Source organism: Diabrotica undecimpunctata, chromosome 5 (genome assembly GCF_040954645.1).
Source record: "Diabrotica undecimpunctata isolate CICGRU chromosome 5, icDiaUnde3, whole genome shotgun sequence".
NCBI classification, from domain to species: domain Eukaryota; kingdom Metazoa; phylum Arthropoda; class Insecta; order Coleoptera; family Chrysomelidae; genus Diabrotica; species Diabrotica undecimpunctata.
Genome location: NC_092807.1, coordinates 161,798,484 through 161,822,830, shown reverse-complemented (window position 1 = coordinate 161,822,830; position 24,347 = coordinate 161,798,484). Strand labels below are relative to the sequence as shown.

At 32.2% G+C, this 24,347-nt stretch overlaps 1 protein-coding gene across 1 annotated transcript in view; it reads right to left on the bottom strand.

The window, feature by feature from the left end:
* LOC140442056 (uncharacterized) overlaps window positions 1-24,347 on the bottom strand; it is a 304,302-nt gene that overhangs the window by 8,239 nt on the left and 271,716 nt on the right. Inside the window, exon 8 of the mRNA XM_072533113.1 lies at window positions 23,622-23,713. Within this exon, the coding sequence (XP_072389214.1) occupies window positions 23,622-23,713 (92 nt within the window). The remainder of the gene's footprint in view (window positions 1-23,621; window positions 23,714-24,347) is intronic.

The following is a 24,347-nucleotide window of genomic DNA, read 5'->3' as shown; positions in this document are numbered from 1 at the left end:
AATCAATATTTTTGAAACAAGTAAGGATAGTTTAAATGAACCTGCTAATAAGAAAATTATTAAACAAAAATCATTCTGTTCAACAAAAAAAAAGAAGTGTCTTAAAAAGAACTTCTATTCAAAGGCTTCTACAAGCGAAAATGTTATTATAAATGAATTTGTAAATAATGAATTAATTATTTCAAAGGATTGTAAATATGATCATGAATATATTTAATTTTATAATCCATTGTACCATTCAATTACTATACCTAACCTAACCTTAAATGAAATATAAAATGTTTACTACCCTATGATATATTTTATATAAAACCTGCCATTTTTTAACGGATTATAAAACAAAAGTTTACCTTTTAAAATTTCAAATAAGACCGCGATTTCAAAATTAATGAAATTGTTAAGCATGTTAGGCGGTCCTTCCAGCAACAGTTCTCCATTTTCACCTATGTAACTAGACAAATTCTCTTCAGTCTTCGTTCCCCCATTGGTGGCTGATATAATTCACTGATAATTTGGCTGTAGTGCGTTGAATTAGGAATATTGGTCTTATTGGCGTGAAGTTATATAACATGTTTTACGGTTGGTGCTCCTAGGTTATTGCGAATGGTTGCATTGCTCACATACCAAGAGATGTTAGCTATCATACCCAGAGTTTTTGATTGAAAGGACAAAATTTTAGTTTTATGCCATAAGTCCATATTGGTTTTAGTATGATTTTGTAAAGCGGTATTTTGTTCTCCAATGACAATTGTGACTTTCTGCCAAGTAACAAATTCATTTGATTTAATTTTTTATTGAGCGAGTTTTTTTTTGGCGTTAATGTGTTGCTTCCAGGTGAGCTTCCAGAAGTGCGTCTTCTTATTGTAAATGTAATTTGGGCTGATTTTTCGTTATTGACTTTTTCCATTTTGTCAACCAATTCTCTAACGTATGCAAGTAATTTTGCGGCTTCTCAGATGCTACGTCTGGATCTTTGTTTGTAACTAAAACAGCTGTATCATCGACAATAGTCGCCACTGTGATGCCATATGTAATAGGTATGTCACCAGTAAAGATTAGGTACAGGGAGGGACCGAGGAAACTTCCCTGAAGAACTCCGGATTGGATTGAGTGGTAGGTTAAGAAATCATTATTGATTTTTACTTGGAACGAACGTTCGTTAATTTAGGACTTCAGGATTTTAGGTACATATCGCTAGGCAGTAAAGATTTTAATTTATATAGCAAACCGTTGTGCCAGACTTTATCACAAGCCTACTGAATATCGAGAAATACTGAGACACACAAGTCTCGCCTTTCAAACTTTTTTTGATTTTATTTACTATTTTATGACACTGTTGAATTGCTGAATATATTTGACAAAAACCAAACTGATGTTCGGCTATTATGTTCTCGAGATGTATAGTTTCGCTTATTCTAATTAATAATCTTTTAAATTGTCTCAAAAATTAATAAACGAAAATAATTAGGAACTATAATCTCGAAAAAAACGTAAAAGCTTTTAGTTTCTGAATACATACATACATAATACATAAAAGAATGGCGAATAAAATTCTTTTAATAACAGAAAAATATATTACTTTGTAATATATTGTAGCGAGATTAAATAAAACGAGCGGTTCGAATTTATATACATATATTTATTTATAACTTTACAGTTCGGTAGTATCTTAACGACTAACTCTACTTCTAACATTGTTACCTATATATACTACAGTTACTAGGTTCGAGAATATTCTGGCGTTGTCCCACCTCTAATTCGCCTACGTGACCGGTTATTCTCTCTCGCACTCGATACGCCTCGAAGTTTCGAGAAGAGTATTAGAGATGCAATACAACCGTTACCTGGGCCATGCCGAGAGTATGTTTGTAACAATATAAATACGTCCGTTATTAGACGTAAAAAAAATTGTCAATAAAACTTATTTGCACTCACGTTAAGAAAGAAAAGTTACTGACCTCTGAAGAACATTTGTTAATGCTTGAAAACAGGTGGATTCACCAGATGCAGGTGATAAAAGAACAATAAACAAAAATAAAATATTGAAAACGCAGAGTTGCGCCGAATGCGTATCTACATTAAAAAAGGATCCCCGTGGAACTCTATACGGAAAGAAAGTATTTCTTAACATCAGGATTAATTGAATAAATAAAGGTTGATAATTCTTACAACAAAAATGTGAGTTTCAACACAATGAAAAAACTAATATTTACGTCACAAGCTATTTCGATGGAGGACTTAAAACGGCCTAAAGGAAATAAGTCGTATCAAAGCTAATAACATTTTGAGAGGAGTGTACAGCTATGATACACTGTACTGTACAGGAAGAAAGCCAACCCGATATGAAACGACCCTATGAATTTAAATGAATACCAAAACAATATCAATAAACTTTTACAACAAAATAAATGCATAAATAATGTAAATACTCCAAACGAAAATATTGTAGAAGCTATTCGAGAGGCTCAAGTAAAATGCTGCCTAAAAGACGATAAGACGAAAAAATAACCGTTGAAACAAAGCAACTAATGGAAACTAGAAGAAAAATAAAAGGAGACGAAAGCATTGACGAAGAAAAACTACGAAAACTAAATAAAGAAGTATCAAAAGCTATAAGCAATTTAAGAAAATTTAAGAATGAAAAGGTCCACCGAACTAAAGAAAAGAATAAAAGTCCAAAAGTCCTGAGAAGATGGCTAAACAATAAAAAATATGAAATACACACACTAAAGAACAAAGAAGGAGTCCTCATATCAAATAGAGAAGAACTACTACATATAGTTGAAGACTTCTATCAAGAACTATACACAAGTTAAAGAGAAGACCAAACGAACTTAAAAGCCATCGCATCACGCAAAATCATCAATCAGGGTTCAGAGCTTATGCCAGAGATCACACTAAGCGAAAGCCAAGACGCAATAAAAAAGTTGAAAAACAACAAAGCACCAGGAGAAGATGGAGTCGTAATAAAAGCTATAAAGATGGGCGGACGTGCCCTTCTCAACCAAATAAAAATTTTGTTTAAACTTTGTCTAACAGATTGTTGCATACCGGAAACATTGAACAATGCAGTAGCAATTTTACTACACAAGAAAGGAGACAAGGCGCACCTAGAAAACTATAGACCAATCAGCTTATTGAACCACATCTATAAAATGTTTACCCGAATAATTACGACAAGACTAGAAAAAAAGTTGGATTTCTACCAGACCCAAGCTGGCTTTTGCTCAAAATTCAGAACAAACGATCACCTACAAACAGTAAATACCTTAATAGAAAAATCGATAGAATATAACAGATCACTGGTACTTATCTTCGTAGACTTTCACAAAGCCTTCGATACCGGGGATAAGACAGCATTATAACTGCTCCGAACAATAGTAGAATAAACTTTGATCAAATAAAAGGCAGATATCGAACACAGTTTATTAATTAAATCTTGCCCAAGTACTTTCACTTCCAAGATCATCTTCAGGGGCATTTCGTCAATTGTAGTCTATTCAACAAACATGGAATGTTATAAACATAAAATTGTACATTACACTACACTCTACAAGGACAAACAGTTTAAAATTTTTTGAATGAATTCTCTCTCCTGATGCCAACCATAATGTAGCTTAATTATCATCATCATCACCAATGGCGCTACTACTCTGCCGCGTTTACTATTGCCTTCCATGTTTGTCGGTCCTGTGCCAGTAATTTCCATTGTCGCACTCCCATTTTCTCTAGATCTTCTTTGACTGCATCTTTCCACCTTTTTCTAGGCCGTCCTACAGACGTTCTTCCCTCTGGCATTTCCCAGAACACATTGTTTATAAGGCGATTGTCGTTACTACGTATCACATGCCCTGCCCATCTGAGTCTATTGGCCTTTATATATCTGACTAGATTTTCTTTTCCGAATAGAGACTCTAGCTCGTTATTGTATCTGCCCCTTCATTCGTTTGTCATGCTGTCTCTGCAAGGGCTATATACCATTCAAAGAATTTTACGCTCCCACACCAGCAATTTATTTATTTCTCTTTTTGTTAGCGTCCATGTTTCGCTTCCATACGCGACTGCCGGTCGTATTATGGTCTTATATATCCGGATTTTTGTACCTCGTGAAAGAAGTTTTGACTTCATTAGATGTTGCATTGCAAAGAAAGATCTGGTTTCTGCCATTATTCTCGTTTCAACTTCTCGCTCTAATTTGTTGTCATTTGTGATTGTTGCTCCTAGATATTTAAATTCTTTAACCACTTCGAAGTTGTGATCATTTATAGTAATGTTTTGCCTTATTCGTCGTCGTTCTTGTTTTGAGAAGACCATGTATTTTGTTTTGTCTTCATTTATTTTTAGACCGATGTTTAATGCAGCTTCTTCAAAGTTTAATGTAGCTTCCTATAAGGAACTAAGACCTAAAGAAAAGAACAGGTATCACTGATGTCGTCGAACATATAGCCAAGCTGAAATGGAATTGTGCAGGTCACATAGCGAGACTAAAAGACTCAAGATGGACCAGAAAACTAATTAACTGACGCCCAAGAGAAGACAAACGCAGCAGAGGACGACCACCAACACGCTGGATGGACGACATTAAACAAATATCTACGAAATGGCAAAAAGATGCACAGAACCGTGAAGAGTGGCGAAAAATGGGAGAGACCTATGTGCAGTGGACAGAAGAGCTTGCATGATGATGATGATGATGTACAGCTATGGTGAAAGTAGTTCTTTAGTACTGTCAGAACTAATTTATTATAAAAAGGGAAACTCTCAAGTACAAATACTTGACGTATTCAGAGCGATATTTTGGTAGAGAACCGTCAAAAGTTTTAAATTGAAACGTTTTTAAAAAAGGGAAAATGTTGTGTGCAAGGGATCTGAAGCTGGATTTAGGAGCTAGTTTGGCAAGGTGTTAAATATCGGCAGTACTATATCGAATAAAGGTGTGGACTCTGAATGCGGTTACAATAAGTAAACTAGAAACATTTGAATTGACTTGGATTGTACGTACAGATGAATCCTGAAAATATCATGGATTGATCACGTAAAAAACAATGAACTCTGGGAAAGAAGAATTTTGAAATAATCAAAACAAGCAAAACCAGAAATTTGCAGTATCTGGGACATGTTATGTGTGACAAAATATCTTACGTACTGTAAATAATTATGCAAAGGACAAATCCAGGGGTGGAGAAGTATAGGAATGAGCCGAATCTCGTTGCTGCGTAACTTGCGGGAATGGTATAGATACTCAGTTATTGAACTTTTTAGGTCAATCATATATAAGATCAGAACGTAAAGAAGAAAATTTCTTGTCTATTAATAAAGATCCACTGCAGAGACCGCTTTCTTTTCTTTTTGTTTCAGTTGTGTTGCCTAACTTTGAAAATTATGTAAGATATATCCAAAATAGAACCAGAAAATACAAATTAAAAATTAACTTTGAACTCTTGCTACTACGGTAAATAAATGAAGCATTATTTTTTGTTGAAAAATTACAGCCTGAGTACAAAAATCCTACAAACGATTTTATAACAGACTCACAGCTACTTCAAACTTATCTGTTAATAAATGTAAAACAACTGGCTATATGTTGAAAAACATTCAATATTCAACAACTACAAACGGCACTTTTACAGATGAACGTGCGTATGTTGGTTTTCAATTTAATGCTTTTTATCTTCAAGGGATTAAAACTCATAACATCCATGTGCAAACACAAAAGGATATTTGAAAAACCGGCGATTTTACAGCAAAACTGTTTTTAACACAGTTATTTTAATTATCTCCTGTTCATTGAGTTGGAACTTGGTTACCATGATAAATCTTTTATTTTATTATGTTTTTTATACCTCAAATTAATAGACTACTATTTTAGGTGGATCGAATAGCTTAATATTACTCTGGCTAAAAAAAATCACGCTTTTCGAACTAATCATTAAGCCTCAGAAAAAATACCTCAACACAAATACCAAATTAATATTAGCATGCTGTAATATTAAATCGTGGAAAATGTTAAAACTTGTAAATGAAACGAATCAGTTGAATATACAGCTAAGACTAACTTTATTTTGTTCCAAAAGTGAATACAATTGACAGTTTACATTGTACCGATCCTAACTTCATGTAAATGTCGCTAATATTTAAATTTTGTTTAGTTGATATTAATATTTTAACAGCTCCACTTATCAAATCAAAAAAAAAATAAAATTTATAGTTTACCTGCACCTAACAGTTTCAATAATCTGTGCAGCTTTTCAGCAACTAGACCTTTAGCCTTTAGGAAATAATGGCAATCCATCACTGCGTGAAAGAAATAGAAAGGCAGGAAAGAACGTTCCGTTCAGTTGCCATCTTCACAGATAGTCAGGCAGCGCTTAAGGCACTCAATTCTGTAGAGGTCAATTAGAAGTTAGAATGGGATTGTGTGTGTGCCCTAAATAAACTAGGAAGTAAAAGGGCAATAACAAGGTTACGGTAGCCTGGTTACCGGGACACGAGGGTCATATAGGCAATGAAAAAAGCAGATGAAATGGAAAAACAAGGCTCATCAATGCCATTCATTGGACCGGAACCCTTCTGCGGCGTTGCAAATACAGTAACAAGAACGGTTACAAGCAAGTGGTAGCTCACAAATGTTTGAAATGGTGAAGGAATTCACCAGGACAAAGATAGGTAAAACAGTGCATTACGGAACATTCGCCAAAATTTACGGCAAACCTAATAAGCAAAGGCAGAAAAACAGTCAAAGCCATAGTAGGTGTTCTAGCAGGGCACTGTAAGCTGAATAGGCACTTGAAGCTAATGGGATTAACAGATGACGACCTGTGCAGATTCTGTCACCTCGACGAAGAAATAGCAGAGCACATTTTATGTCAGTGTGACGGTCTGGCAAATGTGCGGTTCTTTGCATTAGGAGAAGAAAATCCACCGGCAAATAGCTACATGGAAGGTACAGTCTCGAAGCTATTAGACTTTTAAAAAAGGGTCAGGCTAGAGAATGTTATCTCGGACTGGAGGATCACAATAGATCTGAAAAGGTCGCACTGGAGTAGGCCAAAAGTCCATCTCTCTAATACTATCTATCTACATGGTGTTGATTTCATAGGGATTTCGAAATAAAAATGGTCATAACTTGTTTAATACTCTGTATAGTACTGCAAAGTCCAATATTATAGGAATAAGAATTATGAGAGAATATGAAAAAATATATAGGGTGTCCCATTTAAAAAATTGTATGTTGGCTATACCACGTAGTTATTAACCACCCTGTAGATTTCCACATATTGTCAAAGTATGGAGAATATCATTGCCTACATTTTTCCTAAATAAGTTTTTTAAATATTTTATATCACAATGGAATTATCGACCGATGTCTCACTAAAAACTCAATTTGTATACTCGTACTTATATAAGGATATGAGGTTATCCTTATTTTTATCTAAGGCTTTATTTTGAATTTTAAGTAAATATCAGACGACAGGAAGATCAAGAAAAGAAAATATACGCGAATAAAAGGACTGTAAAGTAATAAATCAGCGAGACTCTTAAGACTAACAACACAAGTTGCTTGTGCTAGACTTTGATGTACGAAGCGAAATGCAACGAAAATATTTTATTAAAAAAATATAATGGAACTCAAAAAACAACACTAAATAAAAGTCAAATCAACATTAATATTTGAAAGGTTTTACACACATGAATTCCATAATGTTTTATTGGCTTACCAATAAATTAAATCCTGAATATCAAATGCGCATTTTCAGAAAAAGAAAAATACAACACAAAATAAAATTAATCAATTATTCCGTTAATTAAATTTGGAAAACAATTTGGAATATGTACTCAACGGAAATTATTTCAACACCCCTTTTTAGGAAGTATCGTTTATCGTTTAGAATATCGTTTATATTCAGAATAATTTGGATATTCTTTTACAAAAAAGTTTATAAATACAGATCGGAAATTTTAATGGCTTGACATTTGAGTATCATAATATCATGTGTTCATTAGTGAAATCAGATGAAATCAATATTCAAGCAGGTTAAAAGAAATTTTATTAGATTATGTCGTGGGCATAGCACAATCGATGTGGTTTTTCAGCTGGTTCTGGACATTCAGAATTGTTTATAAAAAACTGAGGACTTTTTATGTCTCTTTATTATTCTAAAATGCGCTTGTGATGCCATAAATCTGAATATTCTCCATGAAGGCATAGTAAATATTGGTATTAACGGGAAAGTAGCGGTCAACTTTGTTAATCTATTCATGAACAGACAAGTTTATATCCAAGATCATAAAAATGCATTTTATGACTGTATAAAGACCACGGGAGAAAAACAAGGAATGTACATTTTTGTCTTAAATCAAAGTAATAATGTCATCTGACGGAGAAACTAGCAAAGTTTGTGATGCACAAGTTATCGGTAGGCAATAACAAACGATGTCAGTTAAAAGCTGACCATAAATATTTATTACATTTGCTAAGAACCAGAATTATATTCCATATTGGAGAAGATCGAGAAGCCTTCGCAATGGTGATCGCCAACGTCGAATAATTCTGATATGGCACGCGAAGAAGAAGAAAAACCAGAAATGTCCGAGCAGAATTTCAAGTAACAAGGAATTTCAGTCTCGGGCGCAGCGCAGCTGATACGAGACACGTGTTTTTGTTTTGTTATTCATTCTAGCTTTTGTTGTTTTAGAGGTTATTGTGTGTCGTATTAGTTTGAATTGTGTGGCTTATTTACTGTGAATAATAAAGTAATTAGGTGTTGAAAATGTCAAGTAGTGATGAAGACGTAGAATCACCAAAACAAAAGAAAGAATCCAAAGGACGAATTACTGATGTCATGCGAAAACTTCGTCTGCAGAGTCATGAAAGCAGCGACAGCTGTAATTGTAAGCATTTAAAATGTTATGAAAATGTGACCGAAAGCGAAGGAATTAAAAACTGGTGCATGACTTTAATGCTCTAGATTCAAGTGACAAACAGAATTCCCATATCGCAGGTCAAATCTCGATTAAAATGATCGCACAAAGACGTTCTAGGCAGCCCAATTCTGAGACAGCGGCACATCGCGACTGCTCTTTTGGCTCTCCGTTCGGTACGCGGAGATAAGAATACGGCCGAAGCCAGAAAGCCCTGCCTGTCGTAAGAGGCAACTAATAGGTAGGAATCGAGAGGTGGAGAGCCGTCGCTTGAGGTGTCGGGTCTGTAGAAACGCACTCGAGGCGCTTAGGCGCCACGGTCACCAGTCTACACTCCTAGTATCCGAGACGAGACTCTCTTGGGACCACTCTACTCTCATTCCAAGAGAACCAGGCGAAGTTGAACGAGCTGAGCCCGTACACACCTCTTTTGGCCTTACACCATCCATAGGGGCGTCGGTGTCTCGGCACGTACCCGCCTGGAGATTTAAGAGTGGTAGACGAGAGATCCTCGGCGGCGACCTGTCTACGTGCGAGGTGGAAATTCCTCTGCCTGCGTCACATGTCCGCCCGTGGGAGGGAATAACGGATGGGTGAGGTAATCGCAACACAGGTACTACAAAGAGGGTGGAGCCCCGCGATGCGTATGCAACGCGCCACCCTCATTTTGGTGTCGGACTCATAGGGGCAGTGGAGGCGCTAACGGTCGTATGCCGAAAGGCCAGGTAGACCAGGGTCCTGCCAGTTTTTATAATTGGAGGGCATAAAGCTAAGCTATGCTCTTTTGGCTATATGGTTAGAGTTTTGAGAGATGCTCAAATGCAAGAGATACCTGTTTGTTTCAAAGCATTATACTCAATCCACGGCATCACTAACGGAAAAGTTGAGTATATTCAGAGGCCTTAAAATGAACGGCGTTGCACTCTCTGATCTAAGAGGTCAGCACTGCAATCGGCCACATAAACTAAAATTATTACTAAAGATTCCATAAGAATACACTTAAAGTCATTTAAAGCCATTATAGTAATAAAAAGACATCTAAAATTTACCTTCCTTAAGAGTTTAATGTAAAAAAAATTTATTCTTAAAAATATTTTAAATTATTATTCTTAAAATTTTAATAATTTATTATTAAAAATATATTTTTCAAACTACATATTCCAGTGCTTAATTAACTAACTTTGTTATTGCCAGATTTTAAACACAAGAACATACACAAGGTAACCTGGACCTCTCCAGATGGAAGAACAACGAGTCAGATTGATCACATCTTAATAGATTCAAGACATGGAACAGACATAATAAACTGCAGAAGTTTAAAAATATTTTAACAACTGTAGAGAATTACCAGACAAAAAGAAGAGAAGAAAAGAGAATACACAAAAGAAAAAAACGAAACCAATTAAATAAGGAACTTAAATATATAGAAAACCTCAACAGAGAGAAATAGTTCAGACAATTCTATAAGAAAGTTAACATCAACAGAAAAGAATTCAAGGTAACCACAAGACAATGCAGAACTCAGAATGGCGACCTATTAACAACAAGGAAAGATGTATTAAGTAGATAGATGGAATACTTTAACCAGGCACTTTATATAGAGGAAGAAGAAGAAAACCTGGAAGACGAAAGAGATGAGGTAAGGTCAACAGACGAGAGGTAAGAGGAACCACCAACGATTCCTAAAGTTAAAGATGAGGTTAAAAAACTAGCCAGGAACAAATCACCCGGAATAGATAATCTCCCAGCTGAACTATATAAAGAAGGTGGCCATGATACCATAATGGCATTACAGCAGCTTATAAAAGAAATATTGGCACATAAATCCCTCCCCAATGATTGGAATATTTTAATACTTTGCACCATAAACAAAAAAGAAGATACATTTAAATGTTCTAACCACAGAGGAATTACGCTTCTAAATGCAGCGTATAAAATATTTTTCACAGTACTATGTCACCGTATGGCACCATATGCAGAACAGATAGTAGGACAATACCAGGCTGGTTTCAGAGGTGGTAAATCAATAATTTATCAGACTGCAACCCTGAAACAAATTAAAAAAAACACTGGAATATGGCATTGATACTCATCACATATTATAGACTACAAAGCAGCATACGACTCTGTAAATAGAAGACAAATGTTTAAAGCAAAGAGAGAGCTAGGAACACTAAATGAGGGTAAGTTTAACAAAACTTACTCTTAAAAAAGTTGAATGTAGAGTACGAATTCACGAAACTGTCTGAACCTTTTAAAACAAATAACGTCTGCGCCAGAGAGATCCTCTCTCCTGTATACTGTTCAATCTGGCTTTGGAAAAAGTAATACGTATGTCACAAATTACAACCACGGTTTCAGTATATAATAAAGCATTGCAAATCCTGACCTATGCTGATGATATCAATATTGTTAGGAGAACGGGGAGAAAAATGGGTTTAATAATAAACACCAACAAACGACGTCATCGAAGCAGTGAACGAATTTATATTCATGAAAACGCTTCTTAACACTAAAAATAATACTACCGCAGAGATTAATCGCAGAATTTGTACGGCCAACAGATGCTATTTTGAGCTCAATCTCCTTCTTAAATTTACAATTATATCGAGAAATAAAAAAATAAAACTCTACAAAACAATAATACGCCCAGTCCTAACATACGGTTCAGAGGTCTGGACTCTGAATAATGAAAAATAATGAAAACATAAAAGATGTTTCGAAAGAAAAGTACTAAGGCGAATCTATGGAGCAGTGAATGACAATGGAGTGTGGAGAAGATGATACAACTTCGAACTTTATAGAATATACCAGGAACCTGATATCGTAAAACATATTAAGAGAGGACGTCTGAGATGGATAGGGCATGTAATGCGGATGGTCAAAATGACCCAGCTGGAAAACGCTCCTTGATAGACCCATTGGTCAGAGAAGAAGAGGAAGATCAAGAACAAGGTTCTTTGATAACATCGATGAAGACATAAGAAATATGGGAATATGTGCTTGGCGGAGAAAGGCGATGGATAGAGACGTCTGGAGAGAAATTCTTGAGAAATTCTTCTTAACACCCTGTTTAATCCCTGTGGTATTAGAAATAAATATATCAACTCATATTGTATCTGTATTTGAGCAACTGTGTCCGTCATCGTCATTCCGATGAGCCTAACTAGTTTGGATGGTATTTTAAATTCACTTAATATTTTGTATAATGTGTTTTGCTTATTGAGTTATACTTATTTAATGTGGACGAAAATATTATAGACATCTGTATCATAGAGCCTAACCGTGAATAGTTCTTCTTCTTCTACGGCCCTACAGCCTAAATTGAGCCTTGGCCTCCTTTATTTTTTGCTTCCACCCTTGCCTGTCTGTGGCTAATCTTCTCCATACACGGACTCCTAAAAGGGATTGTGCGTCGCTGTTTACTGTGTCTTCTCAGCGCTTTCTTGGCTTTCCAACCAGTCTTTACCTGCATTCTAGCCTTGAATAGTTGGTCGATGGTTAATCTTCTTTACCTAAATCTTGACCGATATTTTCGGATGATCTCCTCTGCAAGTGGTTTGAGTCTATGGTTAAGTATACCGGTAAATATTTTTTATCCACAACACAACAAAGAATTTTGACAGAGGAGTTTATCGGCCTTTTTATGGATTGGGTAGATGATATAACATTATATATCAGTTTATATTATTTTATAATGTTTATGTTTAAATTAATTCGAAATATTTTTTGTTTCGTCGACAAAATTTAAAAAAAGCATGTCATTATGGTCCCTATACCAAAAGTCTCATTTATTTAATGGCACATTTTCACTGATCCAAATCAATAACTTTTAACCAAGATTTTTAAAGTTGTAGAAAAATGCAAATATTACCGTAATGCGAAAATATTGTCCAAGTCGATTCGAATATTCAAGATTCTATCGACTTTATGTAAAAATATACAATTACTTTTATAAAAATGTCAAGTCTATAGTTGTGGATAAAACTTTCCTGATAATAGTATACAAGACTTAAATCGAATTTGCAAGATACGATAACCTGAACTTATAAAACATTTTTGTAACCCTTGTCAACCTAAGTTAAAGTAGGAGTGACTTCTGGTAAACGAGACGGAGAGCCACCAGTTTCAAGCCAGCGGTTCTAAACTTTTTAATATTCGCGACCAATTTTCGATCACAAATATTATACAGCTGCATAATTTTTGTTGAAACTGTAATTTAAATATTGGTTTTCATTAGTTTTTATTTAGCGCTGAAAATAGTCGATAGATAAGGTTTTTAAGTCGAATTTTTGGAGCAGTTTAAGCTCGTGGGAACACAAAATTTTTAAACCTATTTAAGTATATGTCACTGCTGTCATTTTTTTTGTGTTTTCGGGACGATATGTGGTATATCTTATATATTGCACAACTAATTTGGCCTCAATATTCATATGTTGAAGTATTGGCGTATATTATTTGGTAATTATTTGTTCTACTGTCTTTATCTTTAGATCCCGGTGGATGCAGCTGTTTTTTAGGTACCATGGAGCATCAACGCTGCTCTTTGGGTTTCCTCCATTCTGCTTATGTGTTCATTCATTTATACACCATATGATACATTTTCTTCTAATGTCTTCACTTCTCTTGCGATCTCTCAGCGTATTTTCTGTAATTCTTCTCAGTACTTTCATCTCTGCCGTTTCCAGTAGCCTTTGCATTGTGGCTGTGTCGGGTCTTGTTTCTGAGGCATATGTCATTATTGGTCTTATACTGACTTTATAAATTCTTGACTTCATCTTAGTGTTAATTGTTTTGCTATATAATGTTATTAAGGCATCTGCCAGTCTATTTACTTGTTGAATTTTATATCTCACTTCTTTGTCGAGGTCTCCATAGCTAGAGAGTGTAATTCCTAGGTATTTTATTTCTATTTCTTGTTCAATACTGATGCCATCATTTTCTATTTTACATCTGGTTGGCTCTGTGGTGACTACAATTGTTTTAGTTTTCTGAAATGGGATTGTTATATTAAATTCTTTTGCTCTTATGTTAAATCTGTGAACCAGTCTTTGCAGACTATCTTCATCTTGTGCTAAGAATATTGCGTCGTCTGCGTAACAAAGTATTTTTATTTCTTTGTTTCCCATTCTGTATCCTTTTCCATACGGATTGTATGATACACTAAATATCCATTACATTGTATGTATGTCTCCTCAGTGAAGTGCGATGAAAGAATTAGAGAAAAATATTGTGTTAAACCTGACCAAAAATTCACAGTGCAGTGGAGATATGTAAATGACGCGTGCTTCATATGGACTAGACCCAGTAAAAAAGCAGTAAAAAACGGAGAGAGATCGATTTCTTGTATCGAAATCCCTGAGAAATCGATATTTGACTAGTGGTAATCTCAAAAAAAAAGCGTAGAGAGGTCCAAGCTGTGGTTATCAGCATTTGGACAGTTAAAAGGAGACGTAAGGCAGTCAACCTGACACCAAAGAGGGTAGCTACGGGTCCCAAGCTAACTGCAGCCCAGAAGCAAAGGCGATTAGAATTTGCTCCCGAACATCTGGATTGGGACGACTATCAATGGAGTCAGGTATTATTCTCCTACGAAGGTAGGATCTGCCTACATAGCAACGACAAGAGGCGCCGAGTCTATGGAAGGCCAGGTGAGTAATTTGCTCAATATTGTATACGAGAAATTGTCATATTGAGACGGATTTTGTATGTTTTGGGCCGGCACTTCCTTGGATAGGAAAACCGAGTTGGTTTTCATAATGGCGGATCGTTACATCAGAGACATTTTGGAGAAACATGTGGTTCCATACGCGGGATTGATTGGTGATGCCTTTATTTTAATGCACGATAATGTACGATGCCATACCGCACAAGTAACCACCACCTATTTGACTGAGATCAGTATACCTACAATAAATTAGCCTTCGTTGAGCCCGGACATAAATCCAATAGAGCATCATTGGGATGAGCTTAAACGAAGGGTCTGGGACAGAAATCATGCATTAAGGAGCATAATGAAAATGAGAACTGCGCTTATTAATGAATGGAAGCAATACCTCAAGAATTTATTTAGAAAAGTCATCTGATACATGCAAAATCTATTGAAAAGTATAATTGGGAGTAGGGTTGGTAATATCAAATACCGAAAAAGAAAGAAATTCATTTTGTAATTGATGATTTCTCTGTTTATAACGTCTTTCTTGCGTTTGTTTCAATGATGAGTATTTAGAAAACTCTGTTTGTATTGCATATTGTTTTTATAATGCGTCTTCCAGATAATGAAATAACAGTTTTTGTAAATTGCCAAGTTTATTAGTGATATATTCATGTGGATATATTTTCCAATATTTTCATAACGTATATAAAATTACAATTATATAACTATCTCCTCCATTATTCCCATCCCCTAATTACTCCCTTTATATTCCTTTATAGTTAAAATATCTATTAATTATATCATCAAACTGTTCTCGGGACGTAACAGAAGGGTATATAGCTCCGTTCCTGAAGTGGTCCTAAATTCCGAAATTAGAAATTAGTTAGAACCTCTTGAGGGCATTCCGGACTCCTTAGTGAGCAATGCTATGATTAGAAGACCAATTTTAACGGACAAATTTAATTGTGATATAACTTCTACATTAGTTTAGAGAAAATTATACAGGTTATTAAAGTTTATTGCATTAAATAGTAAATTTTAATGATTCAAAATAATGTTATGATGTAGAGGGCGTATATATATATATATTGTTATGATGTGTTTTTTGTTTGAATGATGAGCAATGAGTATTTTTAATAATATAATATATAGGGTTTTTATCGCGGTTCTCAAAGAATTAGCTTGTAAGTACTTTTTTAAATTATCTTTATTATAACTATTATGAAACACACATATATATCTAACCTAGTCAATGTAAATTTAAAATAAACTATCTTTAAATTGATATTCTTATAAAACTAATTAAATTCTATAGACAATCTAAAATTTAAACAAAACTATCTTCAAAATTGAAATTGTTATGACACTAACTAAATTATATTAACAAAATTTTGTACCTTTCTTTCACTGAATGCCTAAATGAACTATTTTCCACTAAGTATATAGATTCTAATCACCACTGAATGTCTTCGTACTTCAGTTATCCTTGTTTTTTGTGAAATTACTTTTTTTCAATTATCAGCTTCTACCAATTTAAGATATATTTTTCTTCACCAGCATCTATACACCACCAACCAAACCAGCAAACAGCATTTATATTTATTCTTCTTTTCAATATACCAATATCCAATTATTATAAGTTGATTTATACTAATCTCCAACCATAATATAATTTAATTTCTTCCAATATACCTTTTTTTATCTTCAATAATTATTTGTGTATAATTATAAATGTGCATTAAATTATATGCATAATTTTTAATCTTCATTTAACTCACTATATTAAACTATTGGACTATTTGTACTTGATTCACTGACTCTAACTAACTTTCATAATAAACTGCTTGACTTCTGACTAAAAAACTTAAAAACTCTTCTGACTGCACTATCTAAAACTTTTCTAACTAAAAACTTTCAAAAACTGCCATCTTGAATCCAAATCACGGGTATTTATATCTTTTCGATATTCTAGAACCATCTCGTAAGAGATCATGTTCCAATTTGTTCTATTTCATACTTGTATGAATTTTCTGGAACAAACCATTTCGCAAACATGGCCATCTCCGGAGATCCAGAGAATTCCATTCTTTTCTATTAATAATTTTGTTTACATTTAGGCTTTTCAGATCAGAATATATAATTAAATTAGTAACTTAACATTCTAATTTGATAAAATACACATTTCAAACAATATATTATTATAACCCACTTTATATTCGTAAATATTCTTAAACGTCACTTCAGAGTATAAATATCTGTCAATCTCCGAGAGTATTTTTGGTTGCCTAAGCACATGGCTCACTTATATATATTTACAATATTAAAATACAACTTTTTATAATTATTATATGCTAATTTCTTAAAATGCCCTCACATAAATATATTTTTATAAAATTCTCTAGTATATAACTTATTTAAAATAATCAAATACTTTTTTATATCTAATATTATGTAGTATATAACTTATAAATTATTTTCTATAAACCCCAATCGTCACAATATATATATATATATATATATATATATATATATATATATATATATATATATATATATATATACATATATATTTTGTTATGGATCAGTTTATCGATCAGAAATAGCAGAAATAGAATAAAGAGTTTTTTTATTATTTTAATATACCGCGGGCATATAAGTTAAAATACAACCCTGTACTTATTTGTAATAGTTAGAATAAGAGAAAACACTGTTCCGTGACGGGACCCTGACGAGTTTTTCCGTGAAAGACTGAGTGAATAGTGAAAGGACAATGGAACCCGTATAATTATAGATTTAGGAATAAACTTGTAATTGTATTTTGCGGTGGGCATTTTTCGAAAGTAAATAAGAATTAGATTTAGATATGAGATAACAAGAATTTGGAAACTTATTTCTGTTGAAAAAGGCAAAATTGTTAATGGTTTCTGAAAAGTAATTTGAGTGAAAGTAGTTTATTTTTTTTAAATATCATGTTGGAAATTTTCTAAATCGAAAATAAGTGGGAAAGATGAATGCTTATGATTGGTTAAAAAGGAATGGTGGGAATGAGAGAGTTGAGAAGGTTGTCTGGGAGAGATTGAAAGAATTATTATGTTACCGGCAGACCAGAAGAGAAGACGTGTTTTCGTGTAGTCAATCTGAGTACCAGTGTTTTCATTTGTTAGTGAAAAAGGTGGAAGCTGAGAGCAGATAAAAATCGAGAAGATTAATACCTCTTTTGAGTCTGCATAGTCCACGAGATATAATTGAGAAAGAAAGGAGAATTTGTGAATAAAGAGTACCGGTCAAAAGAGGCTTGTGCTTGTGTTTTCGGAGGAGTAGTTTGCTGGTATGCGGTTTGGATCGATGCTGAGAACGGGAAAGATTTGATGGTAGCCGGACATAATCAATCAAGGAAGGAACTGTGGTTTGATCGAGAGGAGACATCATTGATGTAAAAAAATAAAGGTCAGTCAAATAATTTGAATGAAAGGAAATTTTAAGATATTTTAAAGATAAAATCAAATATAAGCATACGAACTAAGATTCCAAGTTTCAAAGAGTTATTTTTTTAGTGAATAAATTATATTTTTATATGGTCATTTTTATTAGTAGATATTATTATAAAACAGATCAATAGATAGTTTGTAATTAAAATTAAATTTAGAGTATAGGAGTTTGTTGGGAAAGATAATTGCAAACAAAAGTTATTTATTAATATTCATCGTATTGCTTATTGAAAATAAATAATAATTTGTGTGCATATTTATGTTGTTTTAATGTTAGTTCCGTTTCTATCCCGATTATGAGCAACTAGGATATACTGAACCCACTAGAAGAGATATATAAAGTAAAATGATTAAAGTAAAATTAAAAAGGCACCCTGAGAATTTTTAATAGTAATTGATTTGTATGACTCTGCATAAATTAGTGAATTAATTAATTAAATAATTGGATTAATTAAATTAGTGTTAATTAATAATAAAACATCATAAAGCAGATCACAACTATATATATATATATATATATATATATATATATATATATATATATATATATATATATATTGATATGATTCGAAAATGTATGTAAAGAAAAATTAATAGAGAAAAAGGAAGAAGACACAAAAATTTGTAAAATCATGTTATAGTTATAGCATATTTAGATATACGGTTTAATTTTATTATGTTGTGAATTTATATTGTTTTGTGAATGAAAGAGACTTTTTCAATTTTAGATTTACGGTAAATTTCGGACTTTTCAAATTAGGATAGGTATTTAAGATTAGCTTAAGTAAACAAACTGTTATACTCCATTCGCTTAGCTCGGGCATATTTTGACAGATTCATTGTCGGAAACCTACAACACAACAATTTCTACTTCTCAGTATTAATAGCTCAAGTATCCTACTATTGCAGACTTCTTTCTTTAAAAAAGAAGAATTATTCTAAATAGTAGAAGTGTATACTAAACCCATCAAATTTTGGGTAGTATATATTTAAAAAATATATTTCAATTGTTATAATTTAACATAACTATTTATTATATGGTGCAAATAAATAAACATTGATTTCCTGTAATTCGTAAAGTTCCATTTTATTTACTATTTAGTTTGTTTACTATTAATATTGAATATATGTACATGTGCTTGGTTGTATAGTAATTTTCAGCCACTTTTAGTCTGTCAAAAAGTAACTAACTTCGCAAAAAAATAATTACTAAATTCACTAGACAGTTCGGACTGGGAATAGCGAACCGAGTATATATTGAAATATCAAATCTACCTGGATTCTTTCAAGGATTAATTTCGGTTACCACGAAACAAGTCATTAAGGGTATTAGGAGGAAATAGAAGTTCTTTGTTTGATATTTTTGTACACAAGTATGGGAATTGGAAAGTGTTGGCGTTTGGAGAATTGAGTCGAGGATGTTAATTGGTCAACAGAACATTATGGAAGGGATTGAGAGACGAGAATGTTTTATGGAATGGAATGGAGAATGGAAAGATCAAATCGACAAGTGTGTGTGTGTGTGTGTTTTTTTTTAATTTGAAAGAAAAGTATACATTTTATAAACTAGTAGTGTCAGTAAGTTTGAAAGCTGAATTGCCGGATGAAAAGGGTGCAAAATTTGTAAGTACAAACAGATTATTATTCCCGGAGAGGTTCGTAGTTGAGCAGATAGGGGCAATCCAAATAGGAGATAGAAACGTGAGTCAGGACGTTCTTTTGCTCGACAGGACTGTTTTTATAAGCAGAACCAGGGAAGGAGTTTTTCGATAGAAAGTTGATTAAAGTGAATTATTTTCATAAAGTGCAGGGAAAAACCTATTGAGACGAGCCAATAGATTTGACTAATTTTTCCTATTGTAATTTTATATGTGAAAGCTATATGATTTGGGAACATTTATTTCTAACCGATTTCATTAATTGTATACAGTTTTAAAAGGTCTATTTTACTATTATATTTTTATTGTATTACACAAATTTGAGTTTTTTATTTTGTTCCTTTTACTCCTTTTCTTATTGAACACTATTGAAGATAAAGGTATTTTTTGAACTCAAATAGAAACCCTGAGATAAGAAAACATATGAATTAGGAAATTGGCGTCGTTAATAAAATCTATTCACATATTCGTAATAAAATTCATTAAATGAATTTTTTTTTGTTTTAATTAGCTAATTGGATCATAATTAATTTAATTATTGTTTTATCATATTTCAAAATTACAATATTATATTAATATATATATATATATATATATATATATATATATATATATATATATATATATATATATATTGTTATGATGTATTATTTGTGAATGATGAGCAATGAGTGTTTTTTATGAATATATATATATATATATATATATATATATATATATATATATATATATATATATATATATATATATATATATATATATATATATATATATATATAGGGTTTTTATCGCGGTTCTCAAAGAATTAGTTTGTAAGCACTTTTTGAAATTATCTTTATTATATCTATTATGAAACACACATATATATCTAACATAACCAATGTAAAATTTAAAATAAACTATCTTTAAATTAAAATTCTTATGAAACTAATTAAATTATATAGACAATGTAAATTTTAAACAAACTATCTTTAAAATTGAAATTCTTATGACACTAACTAAATTATATTAACAAAATTTTGTACCTTTTTGTCACTGAATGCCTAAATGAACTGTTTTCCACTATATAGATTTTAATCACCACTCAATGTCTTCGTTCTCAGCTTCGGTTATCCTTGTTTTTGTGAAATTACTTTTTCCAATTATCAGCTTCCACCAATTTAAAATAATTTTCTTCTTAACTGTATTTATATTTATTCTTCTTTTTAATACACCAATATCCAATCACCAAATATATTATATAATTTTATTTCTACTAATCTCCAATCATAATATAATTTTTAATTTCTTCCAATCATATTTTCTTTATTCTGTTTCTTCATCTTCATTGAACTTACTATATTGAACATTTCACCAACTGACTGACTGTATTCTATCTTGAACTATATTGAAAATAGGACCGACTTACTTTATACTGTAACTGTCTGACTTCTACTAACTCTATCTTACTTTCTTACTAACTGGCTGGCCCGCTTGAATCCAAATCACCGAGTATTTATACCCTTTAAATGTACCAGAACCATCTGACAAGAAATCATATTCGATTTGCTCTATTTCCTACATATCTGAATTTTCTGGAATAGTCCATTTCGCAAACAGGCCCTCTTCTGTGATCTAGAGAATTCTTTACTTTTCTATCGAGAATTTTATCGACATTTAGGCTTTTCAGATCAGAATATAAACTTAAATCAGTAACTATATGTAAACTAAACATTTTAAACTAACATATAACCCTATTTCACATTCGCAATTATTAATTTCTGTAACTGTCACTTATTCTGAGTAGGTATATTTGGTTGCCTATTCACATGGCTCACTTAAATATATTTACAATATTATAATTATTGAAAAAAAAACTTTTTACACTTATTATATGCTAATTTCTTAAAAATGCCCACACATAAATACATTTTATAGTATATAACTTATTAAAATAACCAAATACTTTTTATATCTAATATTATCTAGTGTATAACTTATAAATTATTTTTAATCACTATTTTTCTTTCTCCCATATAAAATATCAATTCAATATATATATATATATATATATATATATATATATATATATATAAATATATATATATATATATATATATATATATATATATATATATATATATATATATATAAATATATATATATATATATATATATATATATATATATATATATATATATATATATATATATATATATATATATATATATATGAAAGTAAAATATTGCATTTTATTTCAATTCAAAATTTCACCATTGTCCTACACGTGTTTCGAGTTATTTAACTCCTCATCAGAAATACGTGGAAGTTCAAACTGAAATGAAACGCAGTCTAGTATTTGGCCGATATAATTACAATAACAGCCTGATAAGCTAGCAGCAACATATACATTAATTAACAAGAAGTCGGGAGACCACTCTTCGATAGCGATTTTCATCATTTCAGTTTGAACTTCCACAAGTGTTTCTGATCAGGAGTTGAATAATTCAAAACACGTGTAAAACAATGGTGGAATTCGAATTAAAATAAAATGCAACCTTTTACTTTAATTTTAACGTCTTTTCTCTACGCAAAGAGTGAACAAAATAATATTTTTTAAGAGTGAACTGTAGATGCATGTCGGAGTAAAAAGTTATTCCTAGCATTGTTCAACAGTCTCTAGTAAGAGGCTTTGAATTTGCGGTTCACCCAATTCGCTATCGAAGAGATTAAAGCACAAACTAGTTAAATTTTTTACGTCTAAATCGGAATCAATAAAACGATATAGCTGTTATTTCGGTATCTCTACCTCGTCAGCCGTTCGAGTTTAAGATTCAAAATGAAAAGTCCAAGTAATGTCTCCAAATTATTTTTAATTTTTTGGATTGAATCGAAATCACAACTCCAGTATGGTAGCGTAAATATTTCTGAGTGCACTGTTCGAAGAAAATTGAAAGAATTATATTTCAAAGCCTGTCGCCCAGCCAGGAAGCCCAAGTTAATAGCTGCAACTAAAGTAAAGCGCCTGAAGTAGGCCAAATAATGGCAAGACAAAGATGTGGACTTCTGGAGATCGGTGAGATACAGCAATTTTTAATCAAAAATTGATACATTAGTACCATTTTTAGTTAAATAAAGCAAATAAACTTGAAAGTTTATATATCTTTCCTATTTTTGACAAGTCTGCTTCAGTAACGAAAGCACATTCGAAATTTTGCAGAATGAAGCTCAGTATGCGCGTCATCGTAATGGAGAAAAGTTTCATCCTGATTGTGTCGTCCCGACTGTTAAACATTCCACCAAAGTGATGATTTGGTCAGTCATCAGCGGCAAGGGCACTGGACGTCTGTACGTCGTCAAAGGAATAATGAGACAAGATCAGTATAAAGAAGTACCTATTACAAAACCGGTTAATTCCGCAGCTCCGAGAATGGTTTCCAAATGGGGAACCATAAAGTTTTTTAGGCAGGAAAAAATATCCCTCTGTTGGATTGACCGGGTAATAGCATTGATATGAAACCAATTGAAACTGTGTGGAAGCTGATGAAAAGAAAAGTGGCTAAAGATGTGATTACCAACGGAATCCAGCTTCTAGAAAATATTATTTATATCTCAAATTATCATCATCAAATGCAGGAGACAGTACAGTCTTGCATTGATAAAATGCCGCGCAGAATTAAAGCATTGATGGCGGCTAAAGGTGACTCAATTAAATACTGTATTTTCTCGTATCAAAAACCTTAAAGGATTTTGTTACATTAAATCCTTTTCTAAAAAATAATTTCTCTAGACATGTTTCTATGTCTAGAGAAATGTATTTAAGTTATTTCTACCAATGGATATTATATTCCATCGGAGAGTCAAAATATATCAGATAAATACTATTTACATGCTAAAATATATTTTAATCCACATACCGACATTTCTGATGATGGATGGTCAATAAATATCATTTCAGATTCCTCCCCGTCAAGCAAAATTGAAACAGTTCTCTCTCCAAATTCATCGTCTGAAAAAGAAACGTACAATTATATAAAAACACATTTTTTTATTTGTTGAATTTTTTTTTGTATATATATATATATATATATATATATATATATATATATATATATATATATATATATATATATATATATATTTTAAACATTTGTACTGTTGTAGACTAAACCCAAACTAATAAACCATCACTTCGGAATTAGAATCGTTTAAAATTATAATTTATACAACCGCTGCGCTGGACAAGAGATAACCAAGGAAAATAACAAGTTATTTTAAATAAGTAGAATCGTCAAATTAAAAAACAATTAATGGTTTTAGCATTTCTTTTGATCAAATAATTGATTTTATTATTGACGACAAAACTAACACTTCGCCGCACGAATTTTTGGTAGTATTTTGAGAACGATTTACTTTTGATATACTAATGTTTGTACTTTGAGAACGATTTCCGAAGTAAAATTAAAACGTCAATAAACTTACTTTAACCTTTAATTGTGGCTTATTCCCATTTAAATGGTAGTAACTTTAATTAATATCATCACGTGGAACATAACAGAAAGGTAAATTATTATCAAAAATGAAAAAAATAGAAACTGTTGATAAGTTAGATAAGCTAAGAGCACAAGCTTTTTACAATATAA